At 34.4% G+C, this 26,404-nt stretch overlaps 1 protein-coding gene across 4 annotated transcripts in view; it reads left to right on the plus strand.

The window, feature by feature from the left end:
* The window catches only part of LOC131161330 (uncharacterized), a 44,075-nt gene that overhangs the window by 3,752 nt on the left and 13,919 nt on the right, over nucleotides 1-26,404 (plus strand). For all 4 annotated transcript variants that reach the window (XM_058117022.1, XM_058117023.1, XM_058117024.1 and 1 more), the window contains 7 exons: nucleotides 5,441-5,682; nucleotides 6,799-7,027; nucleotides 7,213-7,377; nucleotides 7,458-7,589; nucleotides 7,852-7,965; nucleotides 18,325-18,375; nucleotides 25,965-26,043. In XM_058117022.1, the coding sequence (XP_057973005.1) occupies nucleotides 5,441-5,682; nucleotides 6,799-7,027; nucleotides 7,213-7,377; nucleotides 7,458-7,589; nucleotides 7,852-7,965; nucleotides 18,325-18,375; nucleotides 25,965-26,043 (1,012 nt within the window). The remainder of the gene's footprint in view (nucleotides 1-5,440; nucleotides 5,683-6,798; nucleotides 7,028-7,212; nucleotides 7,378-7,457; nucleotides 7,590-7,851; nucleotides 7,966-18,324; nucleotides 18,376-25,964; nucleotides 26,044-26,404) is intronic.

A 26,404-nucleotide genomic window follows, 5' to 3' on the forward strand; every position in this document is an offset into this window, starting at 1 on the left:
TATTAGCAGAAATGGGAATACAAAACAAAGGCTAGCGGGGCCTTATAATCAGTTAGCCAAACAACCTGTCATATCTTCTAACTCCCGCACGTCTGCGTTGAATATATAACACAATTTCATGAAAAAGAACCTCAATGTTGACAGGAACTTGCTCTATCAACAAAAAAGTTTGACTGGATGATAACTGTAGTGATCCAACATCCAAGTGAACTTGCTGATGGTACCAGCTGGATTTTGTCCAGGAGCAGAAAACCAGGGAAATTCCTGCTCCCAGGTAGTAAAAATTCTTGGAGACTGAAAAGCAGCAGTAACCTTCTCATAGAATTCCTTTGTGGTAGTGCTACTGAGAAAAACATGATTTCTAGTCTGAAACCCTTCTCCAAGCAACCAGTTTGTTAAGAGTTATCAGCCTGTCCAGCCCTACTGACCAGACAATTAATGAATGCTTTGGAGTACAATGATTAAACTAAATTTAAGACGAACAATAAACAGTATTGTTAGATTACCACTTTACCTAAGACTAAAAGCTTAATACTCCTCCGCACATGCAGCCCGACAGCATGTGGAGAGGCAAACACGTGACAAATAACACCCATTACATGGAATATAATAATTTTTTAAACACCACAAAATAAATGCGGGCAACAAGATGAGACTCAGGACCTCTTGTTAACCAGCTCTAATACCATGTCAGATTATTACTTTTCCTAGAAACTTAAGCTATTAGTTTGTGGGCCAACAATGTATATCAAGCTTTAACAAGTATTCTTTTTGGATCTTTGATGATTCTGCACCGAAGAGAATGCAAAATCCCTGAACCTTAAATATGCTTGAAAGAAAGATAAAAAACATTCTACTTTGATGAGGGTTTCAAACATAGAGCAGATAAAGGATAGGACCTTAAATTTTAATTGACACTTGACAGTTGACGCCTTCACTGAATCTATGCAAAAAAATATTGGTTGAGACTTGGGAAAGAATACTTATGAAAGAAATTTTTGATTTTTTTGTTGTGATAATCATGATCTGTAAGTTTGTATAGATTGAACTTTTTTAGGACAACATTTTCTAGATATAAATATGTGAAGGCCATAGGCTTACTACAGTAGCGAAAAAAGGGGTGTGGATGGATGTAGAGGCCAAATGAAGCTTTGCCATGGTCCCAGAAATGTGGAAATGAATGCCTTAGCAGAAGGAGAGGTAGTGGATGTTTGTAGAAAGTGTTATTTATAAAGCGCTTCATTGGAGCATGATTTTATTTACAAATATATTTGCTGCATGGCCATTAGGTTACGTTAACTTTGCTCGGCTTAAATTTACTCCAATTAATTTGGCCATGATAGGTGAATTATGTACCTTTCTACTGTATCTATTTGTCAATATTTTTTTTAGATAAAAAATAAGATATACTAAGAAAGGAGGTACAATCAATTGAGGACAAGAAACATGGAAAGGAAAACTAAAGCAGATTTGTTAATCAAAACCCCTTTTCAGACCTTTGCATCATAGTTAATAGAGCGTTACAAGTTGCAAAATCACTAATTTCCCTTGTTCCTTCTTCGCCTTACTTGTACACCATCCAAATGGACTTGCCTCCCGGATCATGTATCCACAAACCCAACTTATCCAGCAATTCATGAGCCTCTATATTCTTCTCGTTATGTTCACCCAGACAGGATCAGGAGTGGGCAAAATACCAGCCTTATTCTGCTCAATTAGTCTATCTTTCCTTGCCTTTTCATCTTCCTCGAAAAAGAAAAAACACCCTCTAAACCCTCCAATAGAGATGGAGGCAAATAGTTCACTCAATAAATGAGAAAACTCTGATCCATACCCAACTTGATCATTAACCTCATTCATAAGTAACTCTCCGCAAGCAAAACCACTCTGACAGATTCTCATCATCAAACAATCACCAAATTTCTTCTTCTCCTTAATAGAGTTTTCCTCTCTAACCTTTTTTATTGAATCCATCTTCAACCCATTCAAAAGATCCTCAACATAACTAACGTCACCTTTTTTTTTTCACCAAATTTACTTACCTGCATGCCAGCATTGTTATACCTCTCAACTGACTAGTCCCTTTTTTCCATGCCATTCTTCATCCTGAGAGTATATCTTGGACACTATGCCTCAATAGGACATCATTGTTTTCTTTCTCTACCTATACTCATTTAAGGTTAGCCCGTCTCTGGCCTTGGTCCACTTGTTCCTGCCAGTGCTTGATCTAAATCTGGACTGACTTCCTACCAATTGGGTGCACTTGTAAGTTATCAGGAATTTTAAAGTCTTTTTATCTTGCCAACTATGACTTCCCTCACTTTAGTGGTGCCAACAGTACAACCATCCTTAGAACTCTTCTTTTTCTCCTGAGAGGTGAAAACCAAGATAACAAAAACAGTTGCTCTTATCTCTTACAGCCCGTTTGGTAACTTGGAGAAAAGAGAAGACAAGAAAACCAGTTTCTCTCTGGTTGAATAAGAGAGAGACTGGAGAGAAATATGGGAAAAGAAATGGAGGTCTATTGTCTTTTACATGAATACCTCCACAGGGCTTCTTTTTAAAATTATCTTTAGGGTGTTCTTTTTGAGTAGTTGCTCTTCATTTCTCTCTCATTTTGGGGGAAGAAAAAGAGTAACTCAATATTCACCTTTTTTTTTTTTTGCCTCCACCTTCTTTTCTCTTCTCTTCATTTTAACTGAACCCAATGAGAGAAATTGAGAGAAACTCTGTTTTTTTTTCCCGGCTCCTCTCCACTTCTCTCTAACCAAATGATTTGTTTGAGGTTGTTTGGTAAAATTAAATCTTGAATGATATGAATCAAGTTCTAAATTAGTTTTCTTTCATTTGGTTATTTAACTGTTTAAACATCTATTTTTATATTTTCTGCTTCAACCTCTCAATAAAATTTAAAATGTGATGGAGAAGGGATAAGTTACAGACCTATTTGCATTTGTTATCTTTTCTTTTTTTCTTTCATTTTATTCAGGACAAAACAATGCTCAATGCCCAAAAAATTTTTATTTTCTTTGTGACCAAACCCAAATTAAGATAAAACAAGCAAATAATTGACCTTACTTGTCTCTCAAATTCTAAATAACAAAACACAAATTGTAAGTCAAGGCATAAGTGTTCTTCCATACTTTTTCCTTCAGTTTCTCAATAAGCAAGCACAAAATTATCAAATGAGCTTGTTTCAAAACAAAGTTTAGCAGAGAAACTGTTATCAGGGCTTTATAAAGAACTCCCATGGGACAGTGCCTTCTGCATATGGAGATGTAACAAACTACTACCAGGTCTCCTCTTCGTCTTGATTATTTATACACACAGAGATATGTGTGTATGTGAGAGAGAGAGAGAGAGAGAGAGAGAGAGGGAGAGTCCAAAAATTCAACACCAGCAACATCTCTGAAACTCTCATGGTTGAGAAATCACACCAATCAAATGACAAGGCATAGAGATTCCAAATCAACAGATCTATATTGAAGGCTTAAAAATTTGTACACAGATATTAACAGGATTTACAAGCTGAAATGGAAAGTTGCAATTCAATGATCAGATTGGACATTATGGCAGATGTTGGCAAGGAAGAAGAGGACGATGGCTAACCTCAGTTCCACCAGCCCATGGAGCCCATAAACCCAACTAAACCTGGAGCATAGATGAATATGGGAATGATGACAATTTTTTCCAGTAGTAGGCTCTGAACAATTTAGATAAAAATTCACATAGAAAAAGGTGGGGGGGGGGGGGTGTTTAAGCGGCCATTAAGAGACATTGTCAAACAGGTCCGGTTCACTTGATTTTGAGCCATTAAGAGTTCTACCTCAATTTAGGGGCTGTTAAGTGCAAACAAGCACCCCCTTTTAGCCATCAACTGGGCATTCCCTTTGTCTCATAACTATTCTTTTCATGGTGTCTTAACTTGTTTTGATTCAAGACACCTGTAACTTGAGCTTAATCTTTCCCCCTGCTTAGTGGAAACAAACAAGGGTAATTTGAACTGGGTTGAGCTGATTTGTTTTGCATTTTTGACACTTGGATCTTTTATTTTTCTTTGAATTCCATTTTGGGCATTAGGGTATGGAACACAGCCCATGTTACTCCTACAAGCACTTGGAAAATTTAAGCAAAATTGGCTAGTCTAACTTATAGATTGATATCTGTACCTGATTCATTGTAATATAGGTTGCATGATAGGACATGGTACCTAAACCTTCAATCTTTTTATAATTAGATTATTTAAATTTGAGATTGGTCAGTATAAACAAATTTTCTATTTGGCCAGAACCTTTGCATGTGCACATTTACGTGCTGGTTGCTTTTCAAAAAGTTGGATTGACAATGGCTGAGCCCTGGCCACAAACTTGGCAGATTGGTAATTCCCCTGCTTGCATATATATGTCCATCTTAAGGATGGCAGTTCGTTTGACTTGATTTTATAGGTGATGGGCACACACTTTGTGTTTATATGCATAGGATATGCATTTAACACCATAACATATAAAAAACAAAAGTCAAAATGAACCCAGTCTTGCCTACTTGAGATGTATTTGGAATTCTGCACCCCAACTGGCCTTGCTCCCATCAATTAAACACATTTCTCGAGGGATGAGATGAAGCATGAGGTAGGTTGTGGGTCATTAAAGGTGTAGTTTGGTGCAAGGCTGCGATGCCTCACAAAGGCGCAATTATAGCCCCTGACCTTGAACAAGTTGCAAAGTTTTTGAGTAAACTTTGGGTTTTTATGTGTGCCTGGGCCAAGCTTGTTCTAAAATGAGCAGTCCTGTAGGTGGCTGAAGACCTTAATTTTCCAAGCCCCTTGAATCCATGATGGCATGCAGATACATTTCTTTATTGACATTAGCATCTAAACATCAAAACGATGCTTGCTGTCCATGTCATGCATCTAAGTATATTCAAAACCAAAAAATAAAATAAAAATTGTGTAAGTAATGCCTAATCATAGCCTCAACCATGAAAAACATTGTAAATTACTTTCTGTTTTGCAGGGAGGTTATGTTAAACAATTAATTTCTCTATTTTATATGTTGAATGCATGTGCAATGAAGTCTCAGGTTTTCTAGCACAAATGTGCAGGTTTGACTATTGACACTAAAGCTTAGACCACCTGGTTTCCCAGGATCCTTTTAGTGGGACCAACTGAGGACATAGTTTGCGTCAGTTGGATTTCATAATGAACTACATATTTATATAGTGTGGGAATTTTAAATTTGCAGAATATTACTTTTCTTTTTTTGTCAGTATGAATGGTTTTTTAGATTATGTCGATGTAACGATTGCTCAAGCCTTGAAAAGAATTATGAATTGATGCATTGTTGGTGCTTACTCACTTTTTTTAGTTCTTTTTAACTCCTTACACTTCTTGGTATCATGATTAATATCATACCTATGCTTTCCTTTTTCCAAACTATTTCAGGTTGAGCATGTTCGTTCTGAGAGAAACTTGCTCGTGGAGGTTGACAGTCGGTGCATTGTAAAACTTTTCTATTCATTCCAAGATTCTGTTTTTTTGTATCTTATCATGGAGTATTTACCTGGTGGTGACATAATGACTTTGTTGATGAGAAGAGATATTCTTTCCGAAGATGTTGCTCGATTTTACATTGCGGAGAGCATTTTAGCTATTCATTCAATTCACCAACATAGCTATGTTCACAGGTATTGCAATAATCATCATATAATCTGATTTCACATACATAAATGTGCATATATAAATACATAGACTGCTGATCTATGCTATATTTTTGTTTTTGTTTATTATTTCTAATTACGGCCTTCGATATAAGTTGTAATTTAATGCCCAGCCTTTTCCTGTTGTGTGGGTCACAGTTTTAAACTGATCATCTACTTATGCATTGCCAGTCGAGGTCACATTTTGACGACCTAGTTTATTTATTCTTGGGGTGAGATGAATAAAGGTTTTTTTTGTATTAGGTGCCTACTGGCTTAGCTCAGAGCTCCATTTCTGAGCCTGAACTTGGGCTAGGAAGCGCTGAGGTGGGCTTAAGTGTGGTATATTTTTTGCTAACAGCTCCAACCTGGCGGAAGCTCAGATTGGCTAGTTGTGATCCGACTTGTGGAGGGGTACAAATGTCTTTAAAACGACCTATGCTGAGGATGACAAAGTTAAAAAACATGGCAGTGCTTGAAGTTCATCAGTTGCTACAAAAAACTATGGTTCTTGTACATTCATATAACTATCTACTGTTTTACCTCCCAAACGGACATCATGGTGGTGCTTTTGCAGTGATCTTTCCATCAAATTTTTGCCACTTGATTTGGGCACTGCAGAGTCCTTAAAAGCTATTTTTTAATTTGGCTGCATTGGAGTGGGAAACTAAGCAGTTGCTTCTTTGTTGAAGCACTAGGACTTTTCTGTCTCAAGTAAATAGTACCTGAACCCTTTTAATCTACACTACTATATTAAGTAATAGTGCCGCCTTCTTTTTCTGATATCAAACAACTGAATGATCATCCTCTTCTCTTTAAAACATTGATATGATGAATGCCATGATGAAGAAACATGAGCAAAAATTTAAATAAATTTAGAGGAAAAAGGAGGATTCCTCCTGGCAATTAGACTTTCACATGGGAGAGAAAATTGGAGGGGGGGGGGGGGGGGGGGGGTGGGGTGATTTGTCTCACTGCCTATGAGATCTTCTACAGACACATGAGTGTGGATTGTGTGAGAGAGATGACCTGGGTCCTTTCAACCGCTATATATTCATATTAGACTTAATATTTCTCTTACATTGAGGTTCTATTTATTTATAGGGACATAAAACCAGATAACCTGATATTGGACAAGAATGGACATTTGAAGCTCTCTGATTTCGGCTTGTGTAAAACCCTGGACAATAAATATTCAAGCATTTTACTGGAAAATGAAGATTTTACGAGCCAATCCTTGAATGGGACTGAAGAAAATTCAAGCTGTGACAGAGCCCCCTGGTCAATGCCTAAAGAATGTTTGCAACAATGGAAGCGTAATCGCCGTGCATTGGTATTAGCTTTATCTTCCTTCTCAAATTTCCCTGTTGTGTGCTGCAGTTTGCCAATAAATCGTGTAAATGAACTTGTCTAGGTGGAATTGTTGTCATTTACTACGTCTTTTATTTTTCATGTGTGCTTACTTAGGCAGTAACTACTACCAGTTGTGAGTTATCGAGAAAAACCTATTTTCTGCAGGCTTATTCTACTGTTGGAACTCTTGATTATATGGCTCCTGAAGTGTTGCTAAAAAGAGGTTATGGAATGGAATGTGACTGGTGGTCATTGGGGGCAATCATGTATGAGATGCTTATAGGTTATCCTCCCTTTTGTTCTGAAGATCCGAGGATGACATGCCGCAAGGTGAAAACATGTTTGCAATTTCAAGTTATTTAAGCAGTATTCCCTACATCTGTACAGACAAATTTTCTGTTTTGTATCAGATAGTCAATTGGAAAACATGCTTGAAATTCCCTGAGGAACCAAAAATATCTGATGAGGCTAAGGATCTGATCTGTAATTTGCTATGCGATGTTGAAAAAAGGGCGGGGACAAGAGGTGTAGAAGAAATAAAGGTAGCTATCTTTCCTAGAAATACTACCACAACTAGTAATAGATGAAAGACCAGTATTCCTGTTCTGTTTTCTAATTGTTCACGAGATAATTGGTGTCAAACATGAGTAACAAATTTAGCGGAGAGTTTTACTTCTTATATCACTTTATTAGCTCGCAAGATGCAGTCTGTTGCACCATGTATTTGTAGTGAAACTCATTAATCTATTTATTTTTCTAGGTTTTAGCTAGTCATTGTTCTCATGTAAGTATATATTATTTCAGGCACATCCATGGTTTAAAGGCATTCAGTGGGACATGCTATATGAAATGGAAGCTGCTTACAAACCTACTGTCAATGGGGAGTTAGACACACAGAATTTTGAGAAGTTCACTGAAGTGAGTATGCCCATTGTTGATTCATCTTACTTTGAATATATAGTTTGGATTTGTGAAAAGGACATGTGAAAGATGCATGATATCATCTCCAAACTTTAAGTTTGCTTCATGAATCTGGTTTAACCATTTTCTTCCATTCAATACTATATTTCCCTAATATTCTAAGGCTTTATTTGGATAACTTCTACAATCCGTTCTTTGCGAGGATAAGCCTGATAAGATGTGCTTCAGAAAGTTTTACATCTCATGACTGCATTTTGGGAATATTAGAAAGTTAGAGCTTTTAATTATTATTTTTAACTATTTAAATTCAATACAGAAACTGAAACAATGTCAGAATGAACATATCACAGAACTAATGCTCCTCATAGAAACGATAAAAATATAAAAAATAAATCAAATAGGGAAATGTGTGCCATTAAAATAAATGTGAGCTATCTCCATAAGTTTGTTGTTAATAAGAACTCTGCAAGTATCATGTTGTGGATGGTGATAAGGATGATGATGATCTACCCACTCGAGCAAAACCTTAATTTTACATTTGTTCTCGAAATCTAACAAGGAAAGGATTTGACAGCCTGTCTCTGAATGGGCGAAAAAATGGAAAAAGAATGCAGCCAATATTTAAATTTGAAAAGTACGGTGTACTCCCAAGCGAGGGGAGGGGGTTGAATTGGGTTTTTAAAATTTCTTTATAACTCTTTAAGTATAACCCTTTTTCAGTTTAAGTTAATTGCAATCACACTTTCAAATCAACAACTGAATTCTTATCAACCACTTTATTTATATTAACCAACAAAAGATGATGTTTCTTATACAACTTTTAGTGCTTCAATGGATAACAATTTCAGATCAGATTTTCCTTTTAATATATATCAAAGACAATATTAGTTTCAGAATTTTATCTTAAGAACTCTGCAATTTTGCTTTAACAGAATAGCTTATTTCACAAGATTAAACTTAGTTATGATACTCAGCAATTTAGTATTTAAATTCAATACTTCAATACATAACCAAATTTCAGAATCAATTTTTCTTCTCAACAATAATAATAACTTCAATGAATAGTCCCAATAAACCAATCTGAAGTGTCTTGTAAAATAGATGAAGTAATCACATAAGATTTCTATCAGCTTCGTATTAAACAAAGATTGATCTCAATTTCACTGTAATATAACTTCAATGAGATATTCAAATTCTCAAGATATGTCTCTGGTATATTTCAAGAACTTCAATCTTCAAAATATTATCAATCAATTAATTCCTTGATTCAAATACCAATTAAGATTAGGATTTTGGTAAGCTCTCAATATCCAATCAACAACCAAACAAAATAGTTTTTCTAATATCAAATATGGATAAAAAAATTCAGCGACTCCCAATATTTAGCAGGTGTTAAATAATCATACACGCAAATTATATGCTTGCAGTAAATTAAAGAGAGCAGGGAGAAGATCTAAAGACCGTATTTTTTACAAGATTCGGCCAGCAGCCTATGTCCTTGCCCAAGCAACCGCTGTGAAGATTTTCCTTTCCAACTTTCTTACCAGACAAAGTTACAATCTCTCCTTATTAGGTGGAGATCCCTCTCTAACAAGAATTCCCCTTCTCGTTAGCCAACGATTCAACAACCCTGATTCGTCAAACAAAAACAAATCTCTTCTCTAACAAGAATACCCCATCTCGTTAGGCAATGATTCAACAATCCTGAATCGTCAAACAATAAGAGAAACAAGAAACAACTTGCGTACAAGTAAAACTCTCAACAAGAGCATATTAGTACAATTTAAGAACAATATACTTCAATCAATAATCAATATAGAAAGATGAAGCTCATACGATTGTTACTGGAATTCTGATTTAATTTTGAAATTCGCAGTAGAAAACAATCAGAAAAACCGTGGCTTTGTCAGCAATAGCACAACAATGCTTCAGCAAAATTTCAGCAGTAGTATTCTAAATTTTCAATTCATATGTGCTTGTTAGTTGTAATTAATTCATGTGAATAACATGTATTTATAGAGTAATAGAGTAAATTTTTGTGTTGCCCAAGTTACTTAGAGTATTTCCCAAGTTTTCTGAAAGTTTGGGGGCCAAGCAATCAAATTTTGGAAACTTTTCCTTGCTGTTATAAATTTAAAACCACGAAGGTCAGTTGACTGAAATATCGGGGTCAGTCACCTGTGCCTTTTAAGTACAGCGTATTTTCAAACACAAAATGGGGTCAATCGCCTGATCCTAAGAGGTCAGTCGCCTGATTCTATTCTGTCAGTTTAATTTTCATTAGCATAAAATGTCAGTCGCCTGATCTTGCAAAAGATATGCTTTTAAAAACTTTGTTTCCAAAACTCTTTTTAGCTTTTATACTTGTTATATTGAATTAAGACTTTTGAAAATATTTTCTGAGGTTTTCAAACATAGGTCTCTAAGTCAATATTAATTCCTAAGAGCTTCATGCATCAATATTGAATTGTTTGAAGTACTTACATGAGATTTCTTAAGGACTATGACTTTCTAATCACTAAGTCTTCATGTATTTGCTTTGCTCTCAATGTCTTCATGTATTTGCTTTGACTTCTTTCATAGCTCATTGACTTAAGTACATACTTCATCAAGTTCTTCTAGCTTTAAGTACAAGCTTTCAATTGACTTTTCAAGCACTTGAACTTGATCTTTAATCAACACACTAGAGTCCTGAAACTTCACTTAACCAAATATGTAGAGTCCCATTGATTTGTTATCATCAAAATAAGATTCTAAGCCTTGTGAGACCAACAATCTCCCATTTTTTGATGATGACAAACAAGGAGTAAAAATGAGTAAGCCTTAAAAAGGCGCCCCCTTGCAATAAGCATCAACTCAACAGTATTTGAAAAGTACATATATCATGGATGCATATTAACTCGGTGTATTTTATAGAAATCAATGTCAATATCATGTCATGTCATAATTTAAGATCAATATCATGCTCATAGTTAGCAATATACTTGCTTAGGTATGTAGTGTCATGCTCAATTTTTGCCCTAAAATTCTCTCCCTTTTGACATCAATAAAAAGAAAAAGAAAAAAGAGTAAGATATCAAGAAAAAAACATATAAATACCAAGGCAATGAGCAATCATAAGCAAAAGTATAGATCCAGTGAAGACACAAAACAGAACTTTGCATTCATCATGCATAAAAAGATAGACAATAAGTCTCAAGATAGCATGAGAAAATACGAACAATTGTATATTAGAATTTTCAATAATTTCCATTAATGAATATAAATCATTATATCATCACTTAACAAATCTAACTCCCCCTGAATGAAATGTATTTCATATTTAATAGATTCAGAATTTCATTCTTGAAATACAAACTATGAAACCATGTATAGTATGAGTGTAAATATCATGTGAAGCTATCATCATTATCAATCATCATTAGCAATTATAATTATCAATCATGCTTTTAACTTTATCAAGTCATGCTCATGCTCAGTTTGCTTACATTTAGTTTTGCTAAATTTTCTCCCCCTTTTTATATCAACAAAAGGATAAAACAAAAAAAATATTATGCAAAGGTACTAAGGATCAAAAAGTTTCGCATTTAAATCGCAATAACAAGGTCCATAAGCTAGCATATATTTCAATCAAAACATGGTCATCCATCATTCAGCATGCGAACTAAGATGGTCAAGAGAAACAAATAAAAGAGCTAAGCAAGACAAAATAGCAGTGTCAAACATTTCAACCTAGATTAGTGTTTGTTTTAAGAAAAATATTTATGCATCTGCATTTTTATCAAATCTAGTTCCTTCCTTATCATCATCCTCTTCGTCTTCTTCTTCCTTATCAGTTTCTCCTGAGCTTGCCATGGGAAGAAGATGAAGCAGCCATTTCTTGCTGATAAGCCATAAAACAAGGAGTGTCAACTACGGGAAGAGAGCTGGTGATTGTGCAGGAGCTTGTCTCTGCCTTCTACCTTCTTTGGGAAACCACCTTTGGTCATGTTTTTCATAACCCATTTGTCTAATCGTGGTAGAGAAAAACAAATCATAAAGGGTTCGATTTATAACAGTGTGGATGGTCTAGCTACACCAAGGTGTTCAAAAATAAGAGTTAGAATCCCTTCATACGGGATAATCACTCGACGTGCTTCTTCTTGCAAAATTATCCATTTAAGAATCAAACTTGACAAATCAAGTTTCTTTCCCTTTAGTAGGCATTATAGTATAAAATAATCAAGACATGAAACATGATCGCGTGATCCTACTCTTGCCAAAATATTTTAAGTAATAACTTTTTGGAGGATTTTGTGTGTAGGAACACTTGTGGTCGGGAGAGAAAGGTTTTGAAGAGAGGAGAAATATGGTTAGTAGACTGAGGTGGAAAAATTTGGGCTTTTAGTTGGTATCAATGCAGCCGCGTGTCAATCGACTATGCTCGAAAGGGCAGTTGACTAACCTCTATATTTTCCTAAAATTTCACAACTCAGTGGCGAGTCAATCAACTGAGGCTCAGAGAGTTAGTTGACTGATGAACCTGATGCTGAAAAGTTTAGTAAGTCAAAGAGCAATCAATTGACTGAGGGTAAAATGTTAGTCGACTATACATCAATGTTTTTGACTTGCTTTCTTCAAAAACTTATTCTTGTTCCTTATTCAAAATACTTCTCTACTATGCAGTAGGCCTAGATTACTTCAGATTCTCTCTCTTTTGCATATGAATACCGAAATTTCATATTTCTTTCCAGACTCTAGCTGTTGATGCAAAAGACTCTTTGAATTTAATGCTTTTTAAGTTAAGCCTTGTGCAATCCAACCTTTGACTGTGGCCAACAATGCCATGTTCATATAATAGTCATCAATAATTTCAGAAACTCATCTTTAAGATTATCATATCTCATATCAATCTTTGTCAATACTCTTGTATTAATTTACTTTGTGAACTTCCTTAATTTATTAGAAGCAGCTTCTGATCTAGTCATTAATTTACCCAGTTATATCATCTTAGAAAGACTACTTAAGTACATAAAAAGAATTTCATTGCACTTGTACTTGCTTAAGTATGTATATCCTATTTCTTTATTCAATTCTTAACCAGCGGAACTACAAATTTTTACTTTGAATCTTTTGATTACACAACAAGGTCTCAAAATAACTTAGGATCTGCAACATTACTAAGACTCTTTTAACTTAATCTTCCAAATCTCAAGTTTATGCAAAGAGTAGCATATGCTGTGCTCTTAGATTTTTAACCTTAAGTATTTATAACCTTTCTTTTAACAATTCAACTAAGGTTATTCTAACTTTTGTCCATGGGGGATGAACTTTTTGGGTTATGCTATCTCATTCCTTTAGCTATAGCTGATATAGTGAATCATTTATCATGATATGCATAGTTAAGTTTGCATTAGATTCCTCATTTCACTTGGCTTTTCAGAGTCTCTATTATAGTAGACATTTCAATTTGTAATTTACATTTTAACTATTATTTACTATCTGAGCACACTTATAGTCATCGCTAAATCTTTTCTTATATTTGAATTGACCACCTTAAACTCTGTAGGCTATGGAGGAATTCCCATCCTTTTTATTTTAGTACAAGTTTAGCTTTCTTTAATTCTTAAAAAGGGAATGACTATTCCTAAGATCTATGGAATCCTTGGTTTGTGAACCAGGCTTTCATCTTGGTACCCATACTTTCTTGGGTTTTAATGGTTTAACAAGTGATGTTTCTTTTACTCTCCAAACCTGTTTAGTTTGCACACCCTTTCTCTTTAATGGACATTCAAACTTTATGTGTCTCTTCTTCTTACATAGGAAACATGTGGTGTGTGTGTAAGCATTTGAGGAGGTGCTAGCATGGTCTTTGGAGGCTTTTGCAAAGTATCCCATGTAGAGGTTCTTTTTCTTTGTGTTCTCAACTCCATTGAATCCTATGCCTTCTTTATCCAAAGACATTCTTTGTATTCCAACCATTTTATCAAAGTTTTCTTTTCCTCTAGTAAAGTTATAAATTATTTTATTTTGATCCTCAATTTTCTTTTCAAGGCAAAGAATTTCTGAATCTTTTATTCCTTTGCAGTTAGCTTGTAGCCTTACTAGTTCTTTGGTCATCTGATTTATTTTGCTTTCAAGCTCATCAATGACTAGATCCTTTCCTTTTTCAATATCAGTTTGAGATTTTAGATCATTTAGTTCTTTCATTACCTTTTCATTTTTGCTTTCCGATCTCTTAATTTTTAAGTTCATTTCTCTTTTAGCAAGTTTTTTAGATTCCAATTCTTTCATTACAGCTTCATTCTTATTTTTCAATAAAGAGTATTGTTTAGTTACTTTAATTAAAATCTTATGAACCTTGAATAGTTCACTTTGTAGTTCTTCATAAGATGACGTACTCTCATCACAAGATTCATCGGATGAATAGGATTCATTGCATGAATCATCAAAATATTTGGATGAAGAACTTTGTTCTTCATCATCATCCCAAGCCATAAAGCAAGCGTTAGCAATCTCTTGGTCGCTTGATTCACTTTTTGAACTACTGAAACTTATATTGCCCCATGTAGTGGCCTTCATTGTCTTTTTCTTTTTTTTCTTAGAATCCTTCTTAAGCTGTGGACAATCCGGTTTTATGTGACCTACTTTCTTGCAATTATAGCATGTAGGATGTTCATTCTTTGTTTCCTTTTTATTTGTTTCTTCTTTATCTGATTTGGAGTCCCGGAATCTTCTTTTATTCTTCTTTCTAAGATTTTTTGCAAGTCTCTTGGTTATGAGGGCTACATCATTTACATCCATTGTCTCTTTGTCTTCATCACTAACTTTCATTTCAGGTTTTAAAAGCGATGGATTCCTTGACTTTAGATTTTCCTCTAGTTCTTTTGTTTATTGCTATTTCATATATGAGTAGGGATCCTATTAATTCATTTAGGGAGGTATTTTTCAAATTTTTTCCTTTCGTTATTGTAGTAGCATTAGGTTCCCAAATAGGTGGAAGTCCTCTAAGAATTTTTCGAATCATTTCATAGGTAGAGTAGTTTTTCCCTAATGCATTAAGAGAGTTTTTAATATGGGTAAACCTAGTGTACATACTAGTGATGGTTTCTTCAGGGTTCATTCTAAATGCTTCATACTCGCTAGTGAGTATATCGATTCTACTATCTCTTACATCAACCGTTCCTTCATAAGTTACTTCAAGTTTATCTCAAATTTCTTTAGTTGATTTGCATCCCATAATTCTATTGAACTCATTAACATCTAGAGCACAATATAGTGCATTCATAGCACTTGAATTTACTTGCAGCATCTTAAAATTGTTATCGGTCATCTCTTTTTCTTCCCTAGTTATTTCTTTATTATCCACGGTTTTAGTGGGGATGAGGTCACCATGTGTGACTACTTTCCATGCTTTCCAATCCATAGTTTGTAAGTATATTCTCATCCTTTGTTTTCAAAAAGTGTAATTTACACCGCAGAAGATGGGTGGTCTAGATGAGGATTGGCACTCGGCAAAGGGAGATACACCTAGGTGTGCTATAGGAATCTTTATGTAGCTTCTAGATTAAAATTTGCTACAACTTGTCTCTGATACCAATTGAAAAGTATGGTGTACTCCCAAGAGGGGGGGTGAATTGAGTTTTTAAAATTTCTTTATAAACTCTTTAAGTATAACCCTTTTTCAGTTTAAGCTAATTGCAATCACACTTTCAAATCAACAACTAAATTCTTATCAACCACTTTATTTATATTAACCAACAAAAGATGATATTGCTTATACAACTTTTAGTGCTTCAATGGATAACAATTTCAGATCAGATTTTCCTTTTAATATATATCAAAGACAATATTAGTTTCATAATTTTATCTTAAGAACTCTGCAATTTTGATTTAACAAAATAGCTTATTTTACAAGATTAAACTTAGTTATGATACTCAACAATTTAGTATTTAAATCCAATACTTCAATACATAACCGAATTTCAGAATCAATTTTTCTTCTCAACAATTATAATAACTTCAATGAATAGTCCCAATAAACCAATCTGAAGTGTCTTGTAAAATAGATGAAGTAATCACATAAGATTTCTATCAGCTGCGTATTAAACAAAGATTAATCTCAATTTCCCTGTAATATAACTTCAATGAGATATTCAGACTCTCTAGATATGTCTCAGGTATATTTCAAGAACTTCTATATTCAGAATATTATCAATCAATTAATTCCTTGATTCAAATACCAATTAAGATTAGGATTTTGGTAAGCTCTCAATATCCAATCAACAACCAAACAAAAAAGTTTTGCTGATATCAAATATGGATAAAAAAATTCAGCTTTGCCAATGTTTAGCAAGTGTTAAATAATCATACACGCAAATTATATGCTTGCAGTAAATTAAAGAGAGTAGGGAGAAGAGATAAAGATCGTATTTTTTACAAGTTCGGCCAACGGCCTATGTCCTTGCCCAAGCAACCGCTGTGAGGATTTTCCTTTCCAACTTTCTTACCAGGCAAAGTTACAACCTCTCCTTATTAGGTGGAGATCCCTCTTTGACAAGAATTCTCCTTCTCGTTAGCCAACGATTTAACAACCCTAAATCGTCAAACAAAAACAAATCTCTTCTATAACAAGAATACCCCATCTCGTTAGGCAACGATTCAACAATCCTGAATCGTCAAACAATTAAGAGAAACAAGAAACAACTTGCGTACAAGTAAAACTCTCAACGAGAGCAGATTAGTACAATTTAAGAACAATATACTTCAATCAATAATCAATATAGAAAGATAAAGCTCAGATGATTGTTACCGGAATTCTGATTTAATTTTGAATTTCTCAGTAGAAAACAATCAAAAAAACTATGGCTTTGTCAGCAATGATACAACGATGCATTAGCAGAATTTCAGCAGTAGTATTCTAAATTTTCAATTCGTATGTGCTTGCTAGTTGTAATTAATTCATGTGAATAACATGTATTTATAGAGTATTAAAGTAAATTTTCGTGTTGCCCAAGTTACTTGGAGTATTTCCTAAGTTTTATGAAAGTTTGGGGGCCAAGCAATCAAATTTTGGAAACTTTCCCTTGCTATTATAAATTTAAAATCACGAAGGTCAGTCGACTGAAGTATTGGGGTTAGTCGCCTGTGCCTTTTAAGTACAGCGTATTTTCAAACACAAAATGAGGTTAGTCACCTGATCTTGAGAGGTCAGTCGCCTGATTCTATTCTGTCAGTTTAATTTTCATCAGCATAAAATGTCAGTCGCCTAATGGTGAAGCATCAGTCGCTTGATCGTGCAAAACATATGCTTTTAAAAATTTTGTTTCCAAAACTCTTTTTAGCTTTTATACTTGTTATATTGAATTAAGACTTTTGAAAATATTTTCCGAGGTTTTCAAACATAGGTCTCTAAGTCAATATTAATTCCTAAGAGCTTCATGCATCAATATTGAATTGTTTGAAGTACTTACATGAGACTTCTTAAAGACTGACATATTGACTTGTTTGAAGTACTTACATGAGACTTCTTAAGGACTATGACTTTCTAATCACTTAGTCTTCATGTATTTGCTTTGCTCTCAATGTCTTCATGTATTTGCTTTGCTTTCAATGTCTTCATGTATTTGCTTTGACTTCTTTCATAGCTCATTGACTTAAGTACATATCATAGCTCATTGACTTAAGTACATACTTCATCAAGTTCTTCTAGCTTTAAGTACAAGCTTTCCTTAGACTTTTCAAGCACTTGATCTTAATCTTTTATCAACACACTTGAGTCCTGAAACTTCACTTAACCAAATTTGTTAAGTCCCTTTGATTTGTTATCATCAAAATAAGATTCTAAGTCTTGTGAGGTCAACAAAATTTATTTCTTCTTGACACAATTATATGCAACATTGTCATTTGATATCCAATATCACAATGTAAAAATTTAAGTGGTTGTATTTTGCTTGAATTTAGAGGGTGAGCGTGTTTGGAATCAATTTGAATGATGAATGACTTCTAGGAACCATCAGAGTTAGATTTGTATTATGCTCAGAGAACTCAAGAGAATTTTGCTTGCTATTTAATTGGACATTGCCATTGAAAATACTGTTATAAAAATTCTCTATTGAGCTTATGATGTTGATATTTATAACAGCTGTACATGCTTGCATATTTACTCTTTTTTATCTGTTTTCTTGACGAAGGATGATGAATTTAGTGTATTTTGTGCTTAAATTACTAGAACCTTGCATCTTAGTGTTGTATTTTTGGTTTTTGGGTAAATTGTTGAAATTTGTTGGCCCCTTCTTTACTTTAGATTTGGTAAGAGTTTCCTTTAATTAATGGTTTGATCTTTGATTTTTTTATTTTTTATTTTGGTATTTTCAGGTAGAGGGTGGTCCACCATGTACTATACCAAAAGTGGGGCCTTGGCGCAAGGTAATGGCTGTTCATTTTGAGTGATCTGCTATGAAAGTTCACTAAGTTACTGAGGTTTTTTGTGTACCTAGATATTGGGCAAATCTTGTATCGATGATGCACTGTAGATGAGAACTTCTGTTTGATTCTTTGATGTTGGATTTGTTATAATTATTTCATGAGTCTTAAATGCATGGTCAGGGTGTGCCATAAGATGCGTTGCATGGATATTTCTATGAGGCTGCCATGTCCATGTTGGTCACCGACTCTCTCCTTGGACATGTATCCAGATTGCATCCATAATTTTAAGTATATTTTTAATATCACATTGTTCTCAAACACTTAGTTCATACTTCACTATGTATTTTACATAAAATTATGATATTGTAATAAATTTTTTGTTTTTTTCTAAAATTCATGAAAAACAACCACAATATAATATATACCTCTGAAAAAAAAGGGGTTAATATAGTAAACTTGGCTACTTATACAATAAAAGTGAGGTATTGAAAATTTCTTCACATAAATAAAAGAAGAGGAAAAATTTATACTTCTGTATTGGAGTGTTTTTTGGATACACAGTGTTAAAATAAATGTTAAAAAGGATATATGTGGTATATTTACATATTGAGTGTTGTGTGCCCTGGGTCCTTGCCGTCATCTGCTTGTTTTTTTTTAAAATATTTTTTGAGCATTGAGTCTGAGACATCTTGCACCTTGTTTCATGTCTGCATTTGCGCAAATTATGACATAAGCATGCCTATGATCCACTATAATCTGCATCTGTACAAATTAGACCTAGTAGGTGCATATTGATCACGCTACTAGAGAACTCCCCCACTTGTGCACCTAGATTCCAAAAACTGTAGATCTAAATTATTTAACAGGAGATGTATATTGATCACCCTACTAGAACACTCCCCCACCTGTGCACCTAGATACCAAAAACTGAAGATCTAAATTATCCGATGGGAGATGCAGCTCCAGGGCTTTGTGTGTGTGTGTGTGTGTGTTTTTTCCCCAACAATAGCAACAACAACAACCAAGCTTTAAGTCCAGTGTCCCACTAGATTGATAAATCCTTTTCCATGATTTCGTATTGAGGGCAATATCTTTACAACGTTGGAATGCTACCAAATCTTTGCTATTTTTGGTCCAAGTTATTCAATGTGTACCCTTCCTTTCCCCTATCTCTAACATCAACTAAAACACACTCTCTTACTCATCTATTATTTGGTGAACATTGAAGGGCCCAAACCAAATTTACTGCTTTTCCCTTATTTTATCTTCTAAACTACTATCCTTACCATGAATGTGTCCATTTCTTACTTTATCTTTTAGAATTATACTCATCATCTGTCTTAACATTCTCATATTTTCAACCTTTACTTTTAGGATATGTTTTTTCTTAGTTTCCCAGCATTTTGACCTATATAATGGAGCTGATCTTATAGTTGTCCACTTGTCCTATAGAACTTCTGATGTAGGAGAAAGGAGGATTTTATTTTATTTTAATTTTTTTATCTATAGTATTTTATTTGTATCAATTTTTTTTATATAGTAAAAGAAGAATTTCATTGATAGAGTGAGAATATACAGCCAGGAGAATAAGACATCTCCTTAATGTGGTCTGGGAAATTCAGATAAAAAATACCAGTGTTTTAACAGGCTCAATCGAGGCTCGCCTCAAGCCAAGATATGCCTAAAATGCCTTGAAGCTCATTTTAAAAATACCAAATTTTAAAAAGGCTAATGCATTACATGTTGAGGCTTACGCATTTTTATTAAAGGCATCCCTTTTGGCCCTTTTTGTTTGAGGCTTACGCATTTTTGGGTGTGTGATTCTCAAGTTGGAATTGGTAAAAAAATTTAACTACATGTTTTTGTAAAAGGAATATCATAATATGAGTTGATTTCTAAAACTCTTAAACCTCAACCTTTTCAAAATAGCTGAGAGTTGTATATAGTTTGAACTTTGTTATAGTATAGCTATTTTTTGTCATGATTTATGTCATGTATTCAAGTTAGCAATTTTTAAATGGCTAACAAGTAGTTTGCAAAGCATATATAATTTTTTTTTTTTTACATTATATTTATGATTTTCTTAATTTTTCCTTATTTTTAAAAAATATATAATTTATTTACATGTTTTTATCTTAAAAACAAATTCTCAAAAGGTTTACGCCCCAATGCCTTAAGGCTTACACTTTGCCTCTTAAGGGTTAAAACGCCTCGCCTTATGCCTTTGCCTTTTAAAACATTGAAAAACACAACGAAACAACCTCCAGAAGGACTAGACATCTCTCCTCAGTACTCCTAAAATCAACGAAAGTGAGCCTCCATTGTTGCAAGTTTCCATTATTGCCATTGACAGCTTTAGCAGAGTTTAACTTTGCCGAAATTGACTCCGTCCTCAACCCTCCTCTGTCATCCCTTTTGTTGGAAAATGCTAGCTGCTTGTGAGCTTGTCATTATTTGGTCACCAACAATCTTTGCTGCAAGAGCAGCACCTTTAGCTTCTCATTGCCTATGCATAAACGTCATTTGAAGCCATTGTAGTTGCTCGCAGCAATCATGCTGTGTGCTCCCATAGAGTGTTGTCATGTCAACCTGCAAAGGGTTGAATAGGAAGATGACAAGTCCATGATCCACCATGAATGAAGAAGATGACCCTGGTTCTGTTTGAAGGAGGCTGCAATTTTTTTACACATGCACTTTGTTTAGCAAGAATTGGTTCTTCCAGGAAAAAAATCAAGACCTAATGCCTGTCTGCAACCTCCAGAAGGACAAGCCCTTACTCCTTAGTGCTCCTAAAATCAACGAAAAGCAAGCCTCCAATGTTGCAAGTTTCCATCATTGTCCTTGACAGCTTTACCAGAGTTTGCCTTTGCCAAAATCGATTTGCCACCAATCATCAACCCTCTTCTATCATCTTCTTCGTTGGAAAGTGATGGTTGCTCGGCATCCATGCTGCAGACTACCCAAGATTGGTGTTTGCCATGTCAACCTGCAAAGGCTCAAAGAGGAAGATGACAAGTCCGTGATCCACCTTGATTGAAGAAGCTGACTGAAGTGGCTTGAGAATTCATGCTGTTCAAGTCCATGATTCGTACTCTCTTCTCCTTTAGTGGTGGGAATCAAAAAGACAAAAACAAATGGGAGCTGTTTAAAGTGGAAATGGATAGCAGTCTCAGTGTTGTTCATGTACAGAATACTTTGCTTACTCTGCCACAAGTTTCTAGAAATCTGGGCTATGGAATTAGGGTCGCTTTGCTTAAATTTTGTAGAGGAGGCGACTCAGAGCTATTATTTGATTGGTTCATCCAAGTCAAAAACATCTTTACCTATCACAATGTCTGCCCAAAAGAAAGGTTGGTATGACTGTTCTTTGTCTGACGGTCAGCGGGTCTGACATGCACTTGGTGGCATCGCCTTGTTCATCAGCATTGAGGCAAGCACCAATTACTGAGAAAAATATTATGTGGCATAGATGGAGGAAGTATTTCATTCAAATCAAGAGTGAGAGATGTACTGCAAGTTGTGTGCCTCGACCCGACCGGGTAAAGATGTTGATTCATACACAATTGAGTTTCAAATTGATTGCTTGATGCTCTTTTGATAAAGATGAGTAGAAATGCATCATTCAGCATGGGACATCTGTTGTGGCATATGCATTGAACGGAAATCAATGGATCAAGATGCTGCCTTTGTTTGGAATGCTGAGAAAAAGAGCAAGTATTGGAAAGGTACTTGTAACTTGTAGGAATGTTTGTTCCACATGAGCCACCTTCTGCCCTTACAAAGCCACTTGATTCAAAGTGGGTCTTTACAATTGATTGCTATAGTTGTGTTATAGTAGATACTATTGCAAATCTAGACATCGAGCCTACACCTAGCAAGACCTCCACTGATGATCATATTGTGAAATCACTTGAGTATCTTGTAGGATGAAGATGAAGAGGGTAATATTAGAGTGTGTGCCCACCCTAACTCAAGGTTGAGTTTGTTTTGTCACTTGGGGGGGTTGATGTAGGAGCATGGGTTTTTTTTTTCATTTTGATTTTTTAATTTGTGGTATTTTATTAGGATGATATCTTCAAGATTATACGATATTATCATCAGGAAATTAAAATTTTATTTATTTAGAATTCTTAATTTAGCTTCCATATCATCCAAGCATTGCAAACCTATAAAAGGCCCCTATATATATATATATATATATATATTATTTTTTAGTTAGATTGGATTTGGAATTGAGAATTAAATTGTTAGACATTGGTCACGCATCAACTTTCTTAAATCATCAACTTTACTTTAGTCCTAAAGGTATTCTACAATCACACGACACACCAAACACATTGAAAATGCTTTAACCTTGTGCATTGAATCTTCTTCAATTTGTTGTTGACTTGTATAATTGATCCAAAGTATCAAAATCTACTTCTATGAGGAATTTCTTACCGTCAAGTTTAATATTTTTTGCCTTATCGCCCCTAGATTGTCTAAAATTGCATTTCTTGTATTTTGTCTTACTTCTACTTATCTCGAAACCTCTATATTGTGAAGCTTCTTTCCATAATTCCAACTTTGATTCTACTCCATCTATACTTTCATCTACGAAGACAATATCCTCAAATGACATACTCTGTTGAACATCAAAAAAAAGATAAGGACTTTACATAGAACTATTGTTGTAAACTCATTATGATTAAAAAATCCCTAAACTATCCCTTGTAGCCTTTTTCACTAGTCATCGTCCCATCATACATATCCTTCATGAGATTAATATACCTACTTCCTATTCGCTTCTTGTGCCGTTTGTCGGTTTTTTCTATGAGAATAAAAAACATGTGCAAATCCCTCTTCTTCCCCCCCCCCCCTTTTTTTTTAATCTTCTTAATAGATATGTAGCCTTTGTGGTTCATCTCATCTCCCAATAATTAAACCAATTGGCATCCTCATTGTTAACCGTAGCCTTTCTTCAATTTCCTTTCCTCAAATTCTATGACCCATGATTTTTTGCATTATTTGACCCATGAGTGTAATTTCATGATAATTATTGCGATTTGGAATATCTCCTTTACTTTTGCATGTAGCTATTTAAGATCTTGGCCTTCATTCATTTGGAATTTTCTTAGTTCATACTACTTGTAACTTTGTTAAATAAAATAGTTATCTTGTGAGAATTTCTGTTCAAAGAAGGATGTAATACAGTCCATCTTTTCAAATCTAGCTTTAACTTTCTACTTAAGTTTGCAGACAATCTCAAATTTTTAGTCTTTTCCCCTTGCATCAATTCTATGTTTTTGGTTTCCACTAAATGTCTAACTAAAATAAATTCGCAAATTTTCTTTTATATCTTCTTTGATTAACACACCATTGTCCTCATTTTTAGTACTTTTGGTATTGCCTAGGTTTCTACTCTTTCTTTCTCTAGCCCTGGCATGTCTGAATATGCCTTTTTTTTTTTTTTTTTTTAATTTTTTGGTAAGTTTAGCTTCAGTTTCTATATTTTCCCATTGTTTCCATATCTTAAACAAATTCTTCTTGTTTAACTGCTTTTTTAACATTCTCATCCTACCACTGAATCTCTTTATCATTTTAGATTCAGCAAGAACCTCTTTCTCTATATCCCTAATAGACCTAACAATATTATTCCAAAGGGTATTTGTGTCTATTCTATTTTCGCCACTCTTACCATTTTATCTTTAAAGGTATTTCCCCTAAGTTTCACCACCTAGTTCTCTTATATTGATATATTATTTCCCTTTTGTCTCTTTTATTTTCTTATGAGTATATCTGAACTCCACATTGTTTGTATAACTTCCAGTGAGGCTAACTGTACATTCCTTGTGTGATAATTGATCTACCTTCTTGGTTAAGAAAAAATTATTTGACTTTATTTTGTCCACTCTTAAAGGTGGTTAAGTGTTCTTGTCTCTTCTAAAAAGTACACATTCATTGGTATAAGGCCATATGACAACAAAATCCAAGGTTTCATCACAACAATCAATTTTTTCTCCATGTCCATGTCCTCCATGGAACCTCTCATAATTTTTATTATCCTTTCATGCATGACCATTTAAATATGCTCCTATAAAGATTTTCTTACCTGCTGATATTTCTATCTTATTATCCACATATTCCAAAAATTGACTTTTAAATTTTTCTGCGGAGCTTCCTTGTGTAGCGTATGCACTGATAATATTATGCATTGATGGTATTTATTCTCTTGTCCTTACATTGTCTACAATTTTTTAAATCCTGAATTTTCAATTTCTCTGAATTTCCCCCCATCCATTTTAGTTTCTTAAGGAAAATTATAATAATTTTTTGTTTAATCATTGTGTCAACTATTTCCATGCTTTTATGAGTAATGTTCCTATGTTCTAAGTTGCTGACCTAACTCTAGTATCCTGGACTGCTTTATCTGCCCATTTCCAGAGTGGTGTGAAAAAACCTTGCATGTTTGATACGATACCTTGGTGCCTGGACAGCATCTAGCCTGCCCTTGTCCATTTTTTGCTACACTCAAATGGTAGAGTGCATCACATTTTTGGTACCTTCTGCTAATAATTGGTAATCATCCATATCATGGAGATGTGATGAGTTTTAACTGGTGTCAGCAAACTAAAGCACTTCTTTATGTGGGCTTGAGACTGACTGGGAGAAGAGGGTTAAGAAACTCTGAATTTCCCCCCATCCATTTTAATTTCTTAAGAAAAATTATAATAAATTTTCCTTTAATCATTGTGTCAACTATTTCCATGCTTTTATGAGTAATTTTCCTATGTTTTAAGTTGCTGACCTAACTGTAATATCCTGGGACTGCTTTATTTGCCTATGTCCAGAGTGGTGTGAAAAAACCTTGCATATTTGAACCATACTTTGGTGCCTGGAAAGCATTTTGGTTCGAAGCACTAATCTAGCCTGCCCTTGTCCATTTTTTGCTACACTCACAAATGGTAGTGCACCACATTTTTGATAGCTTCTGCTAATAATTGGTAATCATCCATATCATGGAGATGTGACGAGTTTTAACTGGTGTCAGCTATCTAAAGCACTTCTTTATGTGGGCTTGAGACTGACTGGGAGAAGAGGGTTAAGAAACTATGCACGACAAAAGCAAATCTGTTTCTAACCTCACCCAAGAACTTGATTGTCATCTTATTTATCATCGGAAAACAATTGCTATATTACAACTACAATTTGGTTGCACAAACATAGTTCTCTGATCAAGTATGATTTTCAAATTTTGAATAGAGATTTGGATATTTAATGATATGAAAGGAAGTTCTGTTCTGTTTAGTTTTGTGCTTTTCTTTTTGAACTCTTTTCCCCCTTCCCATGTGGTGGAGGGATATTCTGCTGAAAAATAAGGCTTGGTTATTTTTGTTTCTCATAGCTATAACTATTTCCTATAAAATTTTATCAGGGAATCCATTTCCTTGTTAAGAAGTAATTTGACCATGCATAATATCCATCAAACACAGTCATTTCGTGTAAACTTAATTTTTTGAGGCCTGTATTTTTTTTTTAATTTCATTTTTTTTCATTACTTTATTCATATTAATTACAAGCTATAAGTTTAAAAATGCCTATTGTTGCAGATGTTGACATCAAAAGATGCTAATTTCATGGGATACACTTTCAAGAAATCTGACATCCTAAATTCAATTGGAACTTCAGGTATGCCGCTTTAAGAGTTTGATGGTCCATGTTTTAATTTTATGACGGGTCATATTGGTTTTTATGTGAAATTAGACTTGGTAGATGAAAGATATCTGTGTAATCAATTTGCGACTTGAACTCAAGCCTTGATCTTGGCATTTTTGGTTGCTTACAGGAATTCTTTTCCCCATTCCCTACTATTAAATTTACATCTTTTGTTAAAACCTTAGCTATTGTGTCTTTTTGTGCATTCTCCAATCACACTTTTGTAGCCTTCATCATTTCCTCTCAGCACTGCATTTAAATCAAATAACTCTTATGCATCAATGCATTCATTAGTTCCCTCATGCTTATAGCCATAGAATTTTTCTTATCTTAA

The sequence above is a fragment of the Malania oleifera genome, chromosome 8 (assembly GCF_029873635.1).
Source record: "Malania oleifera isolate guangnan ecotype guangnan chromosome 8, ASM2987363v1, whole genome shotgun sequence".
Classification (NCBI taxonomy): Eukaryota; Viridiplantae; Streptophyta; class Magnoliopsida; order Santalales; family Ximeniaceae; genus Malania; species Malania oleifera.